The sequence below is a fragment of the Dreissena polymorpha genome, chromosome 8 (genome assembly GCF_020536995.1).
Source record: "Dreissena polymorpha isolate Duluth1 chromosome 8, UMN_Dpol_1.0, whole genome shotgun sequence".
NCBI classification, from domain to species: Eukaryota; Metazoa; Mollusca; class Bivalvia; order Myida; family Dreissenidae; genus Dreissena; species Dreissena polymorpha.
Window position 1 is genome coordinate 87365670 of NC_068362.1, and position 14519 is coordinate 87380188.

The window sequence follows — 14519 nt, forward strand, 5'->3', positions numbered from 1 at the left end:
GTAAATTCGCAATGTTTAATAGTATGATCAGTTAGTGTATTTGAAATAAAGAAAACGTTCAAGCACACAAGAGCGAAAAATATATGTTGTACTGCAATATGTGTTTCATACATTCTTTTATTGTGGACGGATCAATTAATGGATATGACATCATTGGAGACAATCCGTGAACATACACGTGAATCAAGAGTATTTCCGGCGGTAGCACCAATGAATAATTCAGGGGAAACAACCGATGACGAGGATGCTGACGGTGACGTTCAGCTTGACCTAGTTTCCAAGAGGGCGCGACAATTCCTGGGGAGGTTCCTGTAAGGATTCTCCAGCGGTCTGGGTGTCTATTCCGGTATCAATATCGTGACTGCCCTATTGCGGAACCCTTCCGGCAAAGGTAAACATGCTTGAAAGATATGTATTGTATGAAAAACAGTGCAAAGTGTTTCGAAGAGACAATTTGACTATTGTTCACAAAACAATGAACGAATAGAATCTAATTAATCGCAATTTAATGGTGAATAATTCTACTGCATAAAAATCTAAACGCGCAAATATTACTTTTTGCATAACAAAATATCCACGTTTGTGTATTCCTGACAGAGAATGTGATGTATTAGATGTATACAGCAGTATGCAAAAGAAATTATACGCAAGACTTATTTTTCACATATATCGGTCCTATCAATAATAATAAGGACCCAATCTAATAAAAGATCTTGCGACGAGTGAAAGTTATTACAAAGTTGTCATAGCTTCAAACAATTAAATTTGTGAAAGTTCCTTAAATGCAGATTTTAAATAAAGCAAATGATATAGCATCATCAAAATACAAAGGTATTGTTAAGATGATGTACGATTTTTAGTAAGATTAATTTTGAAGCAAGCTAATTGCAGTTATTTTTGAAAATACCTTCACAAGTCCTGTCTACATTTTTTGTTTCAGCCTACCCATTATTTGAGCAGAGCTTCTAGCAAAGGACAGTTTCCGGTTCGCTGCGTTCCTGGGTCTGTAACCAAGCCTGAACGACCTGGCTCAAGAGTTGCTGGAGCAGTACAGGCGGAAAAGGCAAGGTGTGGCTTGCTGTTCACTCAACACGTCGTCGGAAACCGTGTTCGTTCAAATACGACTAAGTTTTGATCGATCGCTGGGAGCTTGGCTGATAATACTTGGTTCTAAAGATTTACAAACAAGGGATTTACTAGCCAGGGATTTGATTGGTTACGTGTCTGATTCAGCACGGAATTTCAAACAATGAAATCACGTGAAATTTAAAACAGTTACTTAAGATGTGTTGTATTAGTTTGTCGCATTTTATGCTGTAGTTAATTAAATTCGAGTATGGAAAATTACTTAAGTGGTTCCTGTAATGTTATTAGGTACCATTATGTGTCTCGTTAATATTAAAGAAAAACGTCATTACTAACGCCAACTATCCCATGATATGTGGCGTAAAGATAACCGATCATATACATGTATACAGATCTTCGAAAATCTTGATGATTGTCTAAATATGTGTCTTGTTCTGTGAAAATTGGGCATAATGCATGTGCGTAAAGTGTCGTCCCAGATTAGCCTGTGCAGTCCGCATAGGCTAATCAGAGACGACATTTACCGCTTCAGTGGTATTTTTCGTTTTAAGGCAGTCCCTTTTTACCGAAAATCTAGTTTAAGCGGAAAGTGTCAACCCTAATAAGCCTGTGCGGACTTCGGGATGACACTTTACGCACATGCATTAAGCCCAGTTTTCTCAGAACAATGCTCATATATACAAAGCTTCGAAAATCTTTATGATTGTCTAAATATGGTTTCGGTAGAGTACCTTTGAAACGTACTTCGAAAACATACATTTAAGACATACGAGTGTAGCTATTCTAACCCTTTGAATGCTGGGAAATTTGTCGTCTGCTAAAATGTCGTCTGCTGAATTTCTAAAATTAGCATTTTCTTCGATTTATTTTTTTACTCGGAATCAACTATAAAGTAATCATTTTAGTAAAATCGAATCAGATTGAACAACACAAACATTTGATACCAAGATGTAATATATTTAAACACAAAAAGCAAAAAAGCATTTTTTTTACAAATATTAAGTGCGCGTACTCATGACGTCATAATTAACACGTCAAGCGACAAAAGTCATATTCTTTCCCGCTTTTTAAGCTGCAGTTTTTTAGTATTTTTTTTCATTATTTCTTTAAAATTGGGGACGTAGAGATATGATAAACAGAAAAACAGGTTAGTGCCTGATCTTTTTGTAATATATTAGGCTCGGCACGAATAAAATAATAAACCAATGTTTGCTTAAAATAACTTTGGGATTTTCTGTGTAGTTCTATTTTCCTTTTCAATTTTTAAAGAAATAATTGACGACTAAGAAAATTGCTGGGATAAATCGATTACTAGGTCGTTGCCGAATAAAGCGATGTTTATTTTGCCAAGGCTTGTGGTTCAGATTGTATAAGCCTCGCAAAATAAACTTCGCTTTATTCAGCACCGACCTAGCATTATATATTTATAGGCGCACACGCCGAAGTCTCAAATGGGAATATGTATGTCTGTTTGTATGTCTGTGTATCTGGTTTTTCACACACCTTTCCCCCTATATATATATACATATATATATATATATATATATATATATATATATATATATATATATATATATATATATATATATATATATATATATATATATATATATATATATATATATATATATATATATATATATATGTATATTGCAGAAAATTAGTAACATGCATATAAAAATACATTGAAAGACACAACGATACAAACATAACGCAACTAGGCTTAAGGCATAGCATTAACTGATGTACTTACAATCTCAAGGTAATTAAATTTAAACACGTATTAACAAATTGTGTATAATTAACGTAAAAAAATGCTTCAACACATTGTGTAACATGTATGCGAATAATACATTTTTTACTTTGACAATAATGTACTTTTATGAAATGCATTCATCATACATGAGGTCAACGTGTGTTACATATTGTTTACATATTGTTTAAACACATAAACATATTATATAGCATAAACGGATCCCAATCATCAACAATTCTACTATAAATACTGTAAATAGGAAAAATAGAATACGTAGATACGGTCCAATCAATTAGAAACAAACTTGTGATAATCAAAACAGCCTTAGAATCATAAAAACGTGAAACAAAAACAATAAATACGTCAAATAAGTATGTTCATGTACACGACCGAATTACGTGTTGCTTACATACATGTACATAAATATATACATTTCCTGTAATCCTAAACTTACGCTCGATATATGCTCGTTATATGTATGTATACGTCATACTTTCGCACACTTAATCAATACATTTGTCTTGATTTCTACAATACAAACTTATCCAAAAACACACATACATACATATATCAATAAGACAATGTTACATATTAAGAAACTGTACAAATTTGTGTTTATATTAAGGGTCACATAAAATATATAAAAAGCAAAACCAAGACGAATTATAATACACATTATAAAACCTAAATCCATGACCACATGTTCAAGGTAATTGTAATAGAAAGAAAAATTTCATACGTCATGCGAGTTCTGTTTCTGTGTTGAGACTTACAATCAAATTCAAAAGTTATAAAACCCATAATACCTGTATGATTTACACATAAGCTTAAATAACAATCTGGCTTCAATCGCATATACGAACAAACTTGGCATTGCTAGTCTACCACAATCCGCGCAATTTTGTTAGTTTCGTAAGTTACATATTCTTGATCAAATTTCGGTCAAGTGGGTTCATAAAGTCACAATGTTGCACCAATCTTGTTATCGACATGTTACCACGTTATACATAAAGGACAAATAAAATTGATGCAACTATGACATACTGTTTAACTAGGCAATAAATGGGTCAAGTCCAAATCTGATGCAGTCAGGTCAATTGTAGGTCACTCAGCCAAATCTAAGAAAAAAATATGAACATTGAATAATTACTCATTCTTAATGAAAGTGTATTAGAACCTTAATCTGAACTTAAGCCGAGTTCTAATGTGAGTCTAAATTAAAGGTCTAGAAGCTATATGTATGACTCAGCCTTGATAAAACACGGTCAGACTTTGTATATTTCCAAAACATTGGCAAAGTTTGAATCTGAGTAAATTGCGGTCAATATTTAGAGCAGCTTATGAGCTGATACGTGTTGGTTTGGAACTACTTTTTAATGAAAAGTTGCTATTCGAAAACCTTTGGTTTATTTGAAATGCGCGCATATAAAACGCGACCGGAAATGCAAAATGGATTTACCCGTTACGAATTAGTGATACTGTCAAATCGTATTAAGAAATATTTTCACGATTGGATAGTTAGTTTCGACAAAATTAATATTGCAAAACAACGTGTATTTTCGACGCATCACTTTTAGGATAATAAGTGAACAGTTTGAAAAGTGTATGACTGGTTATATATGAAAAAATGAATAATGACTTCTTACTCATAAAGTAATAATTATTTTAACATCGTAAAAAAGGAAGAATATACCAAACGTAATACGTTCGCTGTTCGGAACGTTGGCATAAAATTAATAATTATGTGTAAACGGTCGAATACAAATTACATATTGCTATATTCTAAACGTCTGAAAGAAACGTGTAGGATATAATTTATATTAAACTTAAAAACAAATGAAAAGATATTTTGAACATAAAGTGTTTTATATTGTGTATTAAACTATGAAAAACAGTCAATGAACGCATGCTTGTTGTAAATATGTACACATATAGTTTACGCATATTTGAATGTCAACGCCCGAGCAAATTTCATATTGCAGTTTGATATAACACATATTGTTTGTGCACTATGATTGTGCACTTTTACAAACGTGCTTTATACGTAAATAATAAGTTAAACGCATAGATCTAATTCATGTATGACGTGACTAAGTTGAAGTGCATATTTTAAATAGAATACACACGTTTCTATTTACACTAGATAGACAAACGCTCAAAACAAAACAAAATACATTAATACATTTCAAGTTACATCATTCGACAGCTCGAGTTTTAAAGAACATATTCTCGTCGATCACACGACCTCGTTATATCATAGAATTTATGTAAATTAACATCATCGCTCAAGAAAGAAAGTCATATTGAATGTACGCTATAATTATTCAACACGGGCATGTTTTGTCTACCAACAATTCAGGTATATGATTACATTAAAGAAAATATGCACTCATTTACGGGCTAAAACGTTCTTAAGGTTGTTTTATGCTTCCTGTTTGTAAAGGTGTCCTCGTAGTCATCTTCATCAGTACTTGAGGGTGGTGTAGGGGCAGGGAAATTCGCTGCTGAAATAGGCGCATGCTTTATTGAACATGTCATGTAATATTAATTAGATACTGTATTGAATAAAAAATTGGTGGAATGTATACAGAAATCACTTGACAAGTTGGAAGATTGGAACCTTGTCACTTTCGAACAGACATAGTCCGGTTCTAAGCAAAGGTAAGTAATACAAAATCGCGTTTAACGCTGTTATATGGAATCTTTGTTTCCACAAACACGTATGAACCTTAACTTGTTTTCTGTTTATGTGAATAATTACTTTGTCTTTCAGACATTCTTTGACTTTGTAAAGCACCCCTGTTAACAGATATGTAACACTTTTGAATATTGTACTCTCGACATTGAGCTCTGAATAATTATTTGAACACGTCAATATATTTTAAACGCCCATGCGTATCATTCAGAAGCCTAATACGCTTAAATGTGTTTATTTGTTTTGCCTTTTCTTTTTACAAAAAGAGTGATATTTGTTGGGTATCTTACGTTTACTGAGAGTATAGAAATATAATAACTTCTTTTCTATATTTAAGAGCTCTGTTAGATAGTTCATGGAATAAATTTACGTCACAATCGCAGTATTAAGTAATTTATTGTAGATAAACGTGCATCAAGATTAATATTACAATAAAAGATTAAATTCAATGGTTACCAAAGATCTACAAAAATGTTCAACAGTAGAAACAATTAATCGAATTCACAAATTATGATGATAACTATTGAAAACGGCATAAAATTTTCTTTCAGACACTTTATATCTACGAATAAACTACATTGAAATCTCTATGTAACGTTCATGTATTGCACCGACCAAGTGTTCGGTTTTCAGACAGTTGCGGTATAATGAAAATATAAGGCCAATTACCAATCCGAATGTGCATATCACACGTATACTTACAACTGTTTAGATTAACTTCTGCAATGTCACGTCATCATTTTCAAATCTGTAAAGAAAACATGTGAAGGTTTTAAATAAAATGTACCTTAATATATGTTCTAGGATTATAAAAATATTTCTGTACACCAAGTGTAATGTTACTGCCTATTTATTAGCCCCTTAGATAAACTATTTCATTCGATGTTTTTGTTTCAATATTTTTGAAAAGTCATGTTCTGCAAATGTGATTCACCCAACCAAAAATACACCATTTATTGTATTCCTAATTTTGTATATATTTTTTTGAGTTTAACACAGTTTACTTAATATACAATTAACATTATCATGTAAACGAAAGTATTATTTAAATGCTTGCACATAAATGCATTTACATGAGAGATATTAAAACCCAACATAAAAAACATACTCGTCGCCTTTCATCTCCTTTGGTTTGGTTTTATCCGGCGTTAGCTGAAGGTTCTCATACATATGTTTAGCTGGTTTTCTTGGTACATTCATTTGTATATAATCACCTTCTTCATCTTGTAAAAGTGCGCGTTTCCCAGAACGCGCTGCAAAAGGTGTCTTTGTAGACGTTTGTGGTATCGTTATGTTGATACTCCCTTGTTCCAACTCGGTATCGATAGACTTTTGTGCTAAGTGTGTGGTCCCATACGTGCGGTTTTCAACACTCATATCGCCAGCCATGCTTTGTGGGGTGCCCAAACGCAAATTCATGTAGTCCTCTTCGTCTTTTGAATGGTCTTTGACTTTGGTCCCATACGTGCGGTTTTCAACACTCATATCGCCAGCCATGCTTTGTGGGGTGCCCAAACGCAAATTCATGTAGTCCTCTTCGTCTTTTGAATGGTCTTTGACTTTGTTACACCGATGACTGTCCATAGATGTTTGTCTGTAAAGTTACATCGGTAAATCAATGAATGGTCTTTGATTGAATGGCGTTCTTGAATATCTACTCATGTTATTGCTGGTTTTATAATTTCATGTAGATTTTCCTCACTTAAATACTAATGTTATTATGTGGATCTTTTTAATTGAAAACACAATACTGTCGTCGAAATATTAAGCGGACTCGATTAATGCACGTATTTATTGAACATAATTAAGAAACCATATAAAGACCATACATAAATCATTTACGTAAGTAAGTATGTTTCATATTTTAGAAAGTGCTACCATTATATAACAAAATCTGAAGTCGACATTGAAAGCGTAGGTCAAGTTCATCGTTAACGTTTGATCATATTGAATTTTCCAGTTTACTAGGGATTTGTTTTAGAAAGATAACAGTGGTATCGAGTTTATAAAGGAAGCATATATATTTACTTTACAGCTCGTCAACACCATCTCACTGAGCCTAAATCTGTGTGTTTACATATTTTGTACTCGGTTATCTTCTTGAACATGTTTTATTATTTCAATTATGTAATCAACCCTAAATAAATGCGATATGCTTTACTAAAAAACACAAGTTTTTTTACGGAAACTATTACGTTCATCGTGTTACTATTGCAATGCAATAATTTATAAATATTTGGACGGGTTTAATGTTAGCGAGCTATGTTTCATTGCTAACAAGAGATGTGTTTGTCAGAAACACAATGCCCCCTAATGCGCCGCTTTGAATTTTTTTTTGACCTTTGACCTTGAAGGATGACCTTGACCTTGACCTTTCACCACTCAAAATTTGCAGCTTCATGAGATACACATGCATGCCAAATATCAAGTTGCTATGTTCAATATTGCAAAAGTTATGAAGAAGGTTAAAGTTTTGGTTAAAGATTTTGAATTTGTTTTTTTTTACCTTTGACCTTGAAGGATGACCTTGACCTTTTACCACTCAAAATGTGCAGCTCCATGAGATACACATGCATGCCAATTATCAAGTTGCTATCTTCAATATTGCAAAAATTATGACCAAGGTTAAAGTTTTGATTGAAGTTTTGGGACACACACACACACACACACACACACATACAATGACAGACAGGCCAAAAACAATATACCCCCGATCTTTCGATCCAGGGGCATAAAAATAAACTGAGGTCAAGGTACAACAACCTGTCCGGGGCTTCTCCAACTCAATTAGCATAGGACTCGTCATCATAGACTTTTAGAGGTGCATTAAAGTAAAATGACAAAGAAATATACGTTAAATATTGTACATTTACCTCGGAGTCAACAAACAGTCTTTAATGGTACAATTACCATTAAATAAATTAAAATTAAATAAACCTTGCTTTATTTAAAACAAATATAAATATTGTCATTGTCCATTAACGATTAAATGCGTTTGTACATGAAACAATTAAGTGTGTTTCAAGGCGTGTAGTTGAAACACATCACTGATAAGCACAGTATAAACATGAAGTAATGCATACAATTCAGTCGTGTTGGTATTCAGGAAGATGTTTCCGGTTGTTGTAGAACCTTCTGCATACCTAAAAATATTCAAACAAATAACTATGTAAGTGCGGAATGCTTACATATATATATATATATATATATATATATATATATATATATATATATATATATATATATATATATATATATATATATATATATATATATATATATATATATATATATATATTTATTTATTTATATATGTGTGTGTGTGTGCGTGCGTGCGTGCGTGCGTGCGTGCGTGCGTGCGTGCGTGTGTGTGTGTGTGTGTGTGTGTGTGTGTGTGTGTGTGTGTGTGTGTAATTAAACAGAACATAAAAAAAAACACGCACAACTCATAGTAAACAAAAACCCGCAATAATTCATCCATACGAATGCGTCAAAATTACGCAAAAACGCGCGAAAGTAAAAAAGGCTATTAACTTGTTTGCAGTATTCTAAAAATATATGACTTTGCTTGAGAATGGCATGCTTTCCATAGAAGAGTCGCACTTTTTTAATAAAGGTTAGTGAATGTTAAAAATCCGGAATCAAGTTAAAATATATCATTCAGATATATATATCTATACAAAATGTCATTTTTTTAACAAAATATATACTAACATAAACAAATCTATTATCGGCTCTAAGTTAAATTACTCTAAAACAAAAATTTACAAGATTCGCACTTGCAACTTCAATTTCAATAAGGTTTCCGTTAACTTCTTTAGCTGCTATCAAATCATGATTACTTTATTATCAAAACCATACAGATTGAACAGAAAATCATAGTCTGACTATTCATAAAAAAATGCGATCATCGGCCCATCCATCCTTTAAGTTCCAATATCCCTTAAGAGATCCTGAGAAATTAGGTTTTGAAGTAACATTCTCAAAGCAGATTTGCTTCTTCGAATAATGATGTTGCTCACACACCATGCTTCAAAAATACATTGTACTCAGTTTAAGAAAGGATCATATCTAGTGGACAAACACATATTATTTCATTTTAATTGTTTCATAAGTACACAAATTCAAAACGCAGAATTGAATCAAACCTTAACCATAAGAAAGCCACTTTTACCCGAGTTACCGTGAATGGCATGATCTTAAGTAATCTTAGGCCATAGTAAAAAATATTTATAAAAATAAAACACAAAATTTAACATAAATTGAGTGTCTTAATAAAGTCTTACGGTGATTATCGCATAAAAACTTATAATGATCAATTTTTTAACGAAAGTGGGCAATACATATGAAATAAAGTAATATTCTTAATTTAAAGAAACTTTTATCAACTTTGGTATTTTAACCCTGAATCAATAATTTTATATAAGCCAACTTATTTAAAGAAATACATTTTAAAAGAGTGAGAAATACTCAACGACACACTTACATGTTGATCTCTGCTTGTCCTGGAACGAGAGAAAATTAAAATGTGTATGCAGGTAACACAAATTAAACAATATATGTTCAGACTACTATAACAGTTACTTACGGTTTCTTTTTATCTGTTAGAACAGATATAAAAATTGCATTCAATTTAGGTTCAAATGATATTTAAAGCATTTAATGATGTTTAGACCATGACAATTAATAACAATATCGGCTTTAAAAAATATAAACAGTTTGTAAATTGTTAATTGTAGAAATAAATTTAAAGTATAGCTAATAGTTTACAATATTTAATACATGTTAGTTTCTGTTGGGCACTCATAGAAAAACATACTTTTATTTTTCTTGATAAGAACACTATTGACAGAAGTAAACACACATTAAATTCTAATAATTATATTGAATTACAGTATACATTACCTTGCAACAAAAATAAATCTAACACGAATTATTATTATGTGTATTTATATTATCACTATCATAACGTTTATAATAAGTGTTAATGTACTTAATTTAGTTTATGTGTCTTAAGAAATATAAAGTTAAAGAGATATTTCATTTATAATAAGGAATACTATATGAATATAGTTTCCCACCACATCAAGGGAAATACTTTAAACTGCCTTCTCGACTTCGGGGAACACAATTTGACTTTTCGCAAATGCCAATGAAATATATGTATACTCAACACAAGTTTATTTATTATATAACATAATAAATTATAGCTGCGCTTTCAAAACTTACATTCTTAAAAAAAACTAATAAGCATCCTACCGCGCTTCTTCTTCAAGCACACAGCCAGCACGATAAAACCGATAATGCCTGCAGTGCCGCCAGTTACAATCCCAACGGCCATTTGAACATCTAGAAATAAGGTAGACATTAGTTAATATCCAAAAATCGAACAAATTTTTAAACCCCTTATCATTCTACGTCTTAAATATACTTGTTTGCATGCTTTGAGTTTTTGTCTAAGGTTGGTCCTTGCCTACCTTAACGGTTACTGTTTAAAACTGTGTAATTAAACAGCTAAAGTATAATAATAAAAAAAACAAAAACAGTAAACTCTATCTGATTACTAACCTTAGATTAAATTATTAGAATGAATCTCACCTGTACATCTTGTTCAACCGTGCTTTAATATTGCATTATGCAATTTATACTTTACATTAGTTCCCAGTACGTTGTTTCCAACTTCAATTATAATCAACTATTCAGTGCAAATAAATAATCGCTTTGCGTATGTAACCTTTTATTTATTTATTTTCAAATCAAATGCTTATTTATTATAAACAACCGTGTTTTCGGTTATAATGTGTAGTGTTATTTTCCAAGCGTTCTTTTGTTGTTGTTGTATTTTATGTATGACAAAAATAACATAAAGTAAAAATCATCCGAACCTGTGAGGAGGTCCATTTCTATGACAAAAGACTCATACTTATACTAGAATATAGTAATGCATTTTCAAATATATAAACAGCGCACAAACTATGATTATGATATTAATATATTTTTATTAATACATTACAGAAACGTACAACATTAGGCGAGTACTAAGAACATTTATTTTAACAGCCTTGATCGTTGTTATGTTTTATTTAGTCGTCTGGTGTTCAAATATTTAAACACTCAGCATGATGACAATTCGAAATTACAATTGAATGTGTATACATACATAGAGCAGTAGCGACTTGCACCACAGCCCAGTACTCGCTCTGACCATACATGTTGAAAGCATAGACTCTAAACTCATAGTCGGTCATTTGCGTAAGATCACACACCATCATCGTCACAAAGACATTGTTCCCTTTTCCAACGTAAGCTTCCGAGCCGTTTTCCCATAAGGAATTGCTGTTCACTCGTCTGTACTCAATGACGATGGTTTGATCCCCGCCGTTGAAGAAGCCGGACTCGACGGCGAATGAAACGCTTTGATACGTTGTCAATTGTAGTTTAAAACATACCGGTATGTCGGGAGGTCCTTATTATGTTTAAATCAAAGACTCGTGTAAGTATTTCATTTGATTTAAGACAGTTGTAAATTATATATTCGTTAAAAAATGTAAAATACAATTTAGTTAGTTAGAAAGACAAAAACATAATTTGACATTACAAACAGCAACAATGTCATATACGCATATAATATAAGGTCGTCCAACGCAGTTAAATACATTTGGTGGACAAAACTGTATTATTTGTGTAAAACGCTTTGTAAATAACTACTTTACGTAATCTCATCTATACGTATCAATTTAAGGCTACACAGTTCTGAGGTCTATACAATGTATTTTTGTTATAACTTATGAAAAGCATTATAAGAAACACACACACTCAAACTACCTTGTGGGACAATTTCGAAATGTGCAGTTGTTGTACCAACGGCATTTGTGAAATTCACAGTAAAATTGCGAAAGTACTCTTCTTGCGTCGCGTTGATTACCACGGATAGCGTTTGGTTGTCGCTTGGAATGCTCTTGTTATGAAAAGACACGAAGCCGGTACCGTTCTCTAAGTTAAACGTGATATTGCCTGAGGTACTCATTATGCGATCTCCTATCTTGATCACAATTCCGGTCCTCGGGACGGCTGGGAAGGCGTAAACCGGAATGGTGACGGTCAGTGGATCGCCTTTTGAGACGTTATACGTTCTAGTGTGTTCAAGCAAAACTGGGACGTCTAGAATGAAATTTTAACCTTCTAATAAGCGACGATACGAACAGTTTTATGAACATACGCTTCTTTAAAATGCATATTTAACCATGTAAAACACTTATTAAAATGTTAAAACTTCACTATATTAGAGTTACAACTCCTATACTTGATTATTGCGCTTTTTGTGTTGTGTTCATGCTGCAAACTCTGTTGGAATCGCTCTTTTTTAAGATAGTGTATACTTGCTTAATAAAGAAAATCGAAATTAAAATTAATGTCATCAACGCGAAAGTCAATCACATTAATCGATCATCAATACAACTCTATGTTTTCTAAAGGTGTACCTTTTATTTCCACTTCCTTCGTGTGACTTTGTTTTGTTGCGCCATTTTTGAGAATGCCATTTTCTACGGTACACGTGTAAGATCCTGTGTCTTGGTAACTCAGTTCTTTTAGCACTAAATAACGTGAACTGCCTGTTCCCGGCGGAAAACTGATGTTTTTGATCGGAGAGCCTAATATGCGGAATTCGAGGGGGTGGAAAGTATAATTGTCGGGATTTCCCGCGGCAGTACACGTGAAATTCTTTGAGCTTTCGTCCCAATGTAGCGTCACATTTGGTGCGTCTAAATGGACACAATTACCATACATCAAGACAACATTAGTTTTAGGTTGAGTCCAAAGCGTAACAAGGTATTAAGACCATATTGTAATTATATAGAGTAGTTATGAAATTGACTTTTAGCGATGAATACAATAAATTCATAATTCAGACTTTTAACTATAATGACTATTGAATGTAAACCACCGCCTTTATATTTTTCAAATGCAATTATAGTATCGAAACATATACCATTTGTTTACATAGAATTGTCAAAAAGGGAGCAATATTATACTTAAATAGTACGTCAAGAGACAAAGAACCAAAAACAATCGAGAGAACATTTTAACTAGGTATGATAAGCCTTACTACTGAGTTTAAAGATCTTGTGAATGCAATTATTTATAAGTTAAAACATTAAAAACTTCAAATAAGGTTAATACTTTATTATTCATAATAAACAAAAAGGGTCAAGCGCATGGTTCACTTCTTCTGAATCTGAATGGATCTTTCCAAGGTATTTTCCCTGCACGTGCGCATGCTTGCGACGTTTCTTAAAACAATTATATTTAATAATAACATTTCATATTATATATGTCTATTAATCGGTTGACAACAATAACGGACACAAGTTCATTTCTGTTTTCATTGCAATGTAGTTTTGTTGATTAAACTTTTACAAAACGTTTACCAATGTCCATAAAAGGTCCTGAACAACAAGATCTATGCGGCGGCCTTGAGGCCCAGCCACAACAAGTAATTGAGACTAATCTGCCCGCTTGTCTAACGTGTTCTTTCTATCTGTACAGAAGTGAATATATAAATATACATTGAACCAGTCAATGGTGACGTGTGTAATTTCCGACGGGAACGTGTGTAAAATAAAGTGTCCAAATGTAACGACGTAATATAACGTATGCAACGGACGTATATGGACGTTAGTCTACCATTTTCATGAGATTATACACAAATTAATGCTTACCAAGGCTTTACTAAGTAGTGAAACAATCGAAGGACAATATCTTGGTGCATTATCCTCGTCTATTTTCACGTTAACATATGATGTCCATTTATAAATCCATTTAGGTAGACACGATATCGACATAATACTATCCATAGTATTCTATCTTATGCACTATGCGACATCTGCCATTGGTGCTCTTTATTTGACTGACACTATAGTTCACGTCATGTGCCCGCGGTAAGACGAAATGTAGTCCCACATGCAAGTTATTTAAAGTATT

At 32.6% G+C, this 14519-nt stretch overlaps 1 protein-coding gene across 4 annotated transcripts in view; it reads right to left on the minus strand.

The window, feature by feature from the left end:
- Positions 1-2734: 2734 nt before the first annotated feature.
- LOC127842789 (neurotrypsin-like) overlaps positions 2735-14519 on the minus strand; it is a 45878-nt gene continuing 34093 nt past the window's right edge. For 2 of the 4 annotated variants that reach the window (XM_052372500.1, XM_052372501.1), the window contains exon 8: positions 12962-13300. In XM_052372500.1, coding sequence (XP_052228460.1) covers positions 12987-13300 — 314 coding nt within the window. In that variant the 3' untranslated portion in view covers positions 12962-12986. Of the gene's footprint in view, positions 5347-6239; positions 6286-6645; positions 7132-8620; positions 8681-10023; positions 10043-10796; positions 10887-11697; positions 12004-12362; positions 12691-12961; positions 13301-14519 lie in introns of those variants that run through there. The other 2 variants (XM_052372503.1, XM_052372502.1) reach the window with 2 other exon arrangements.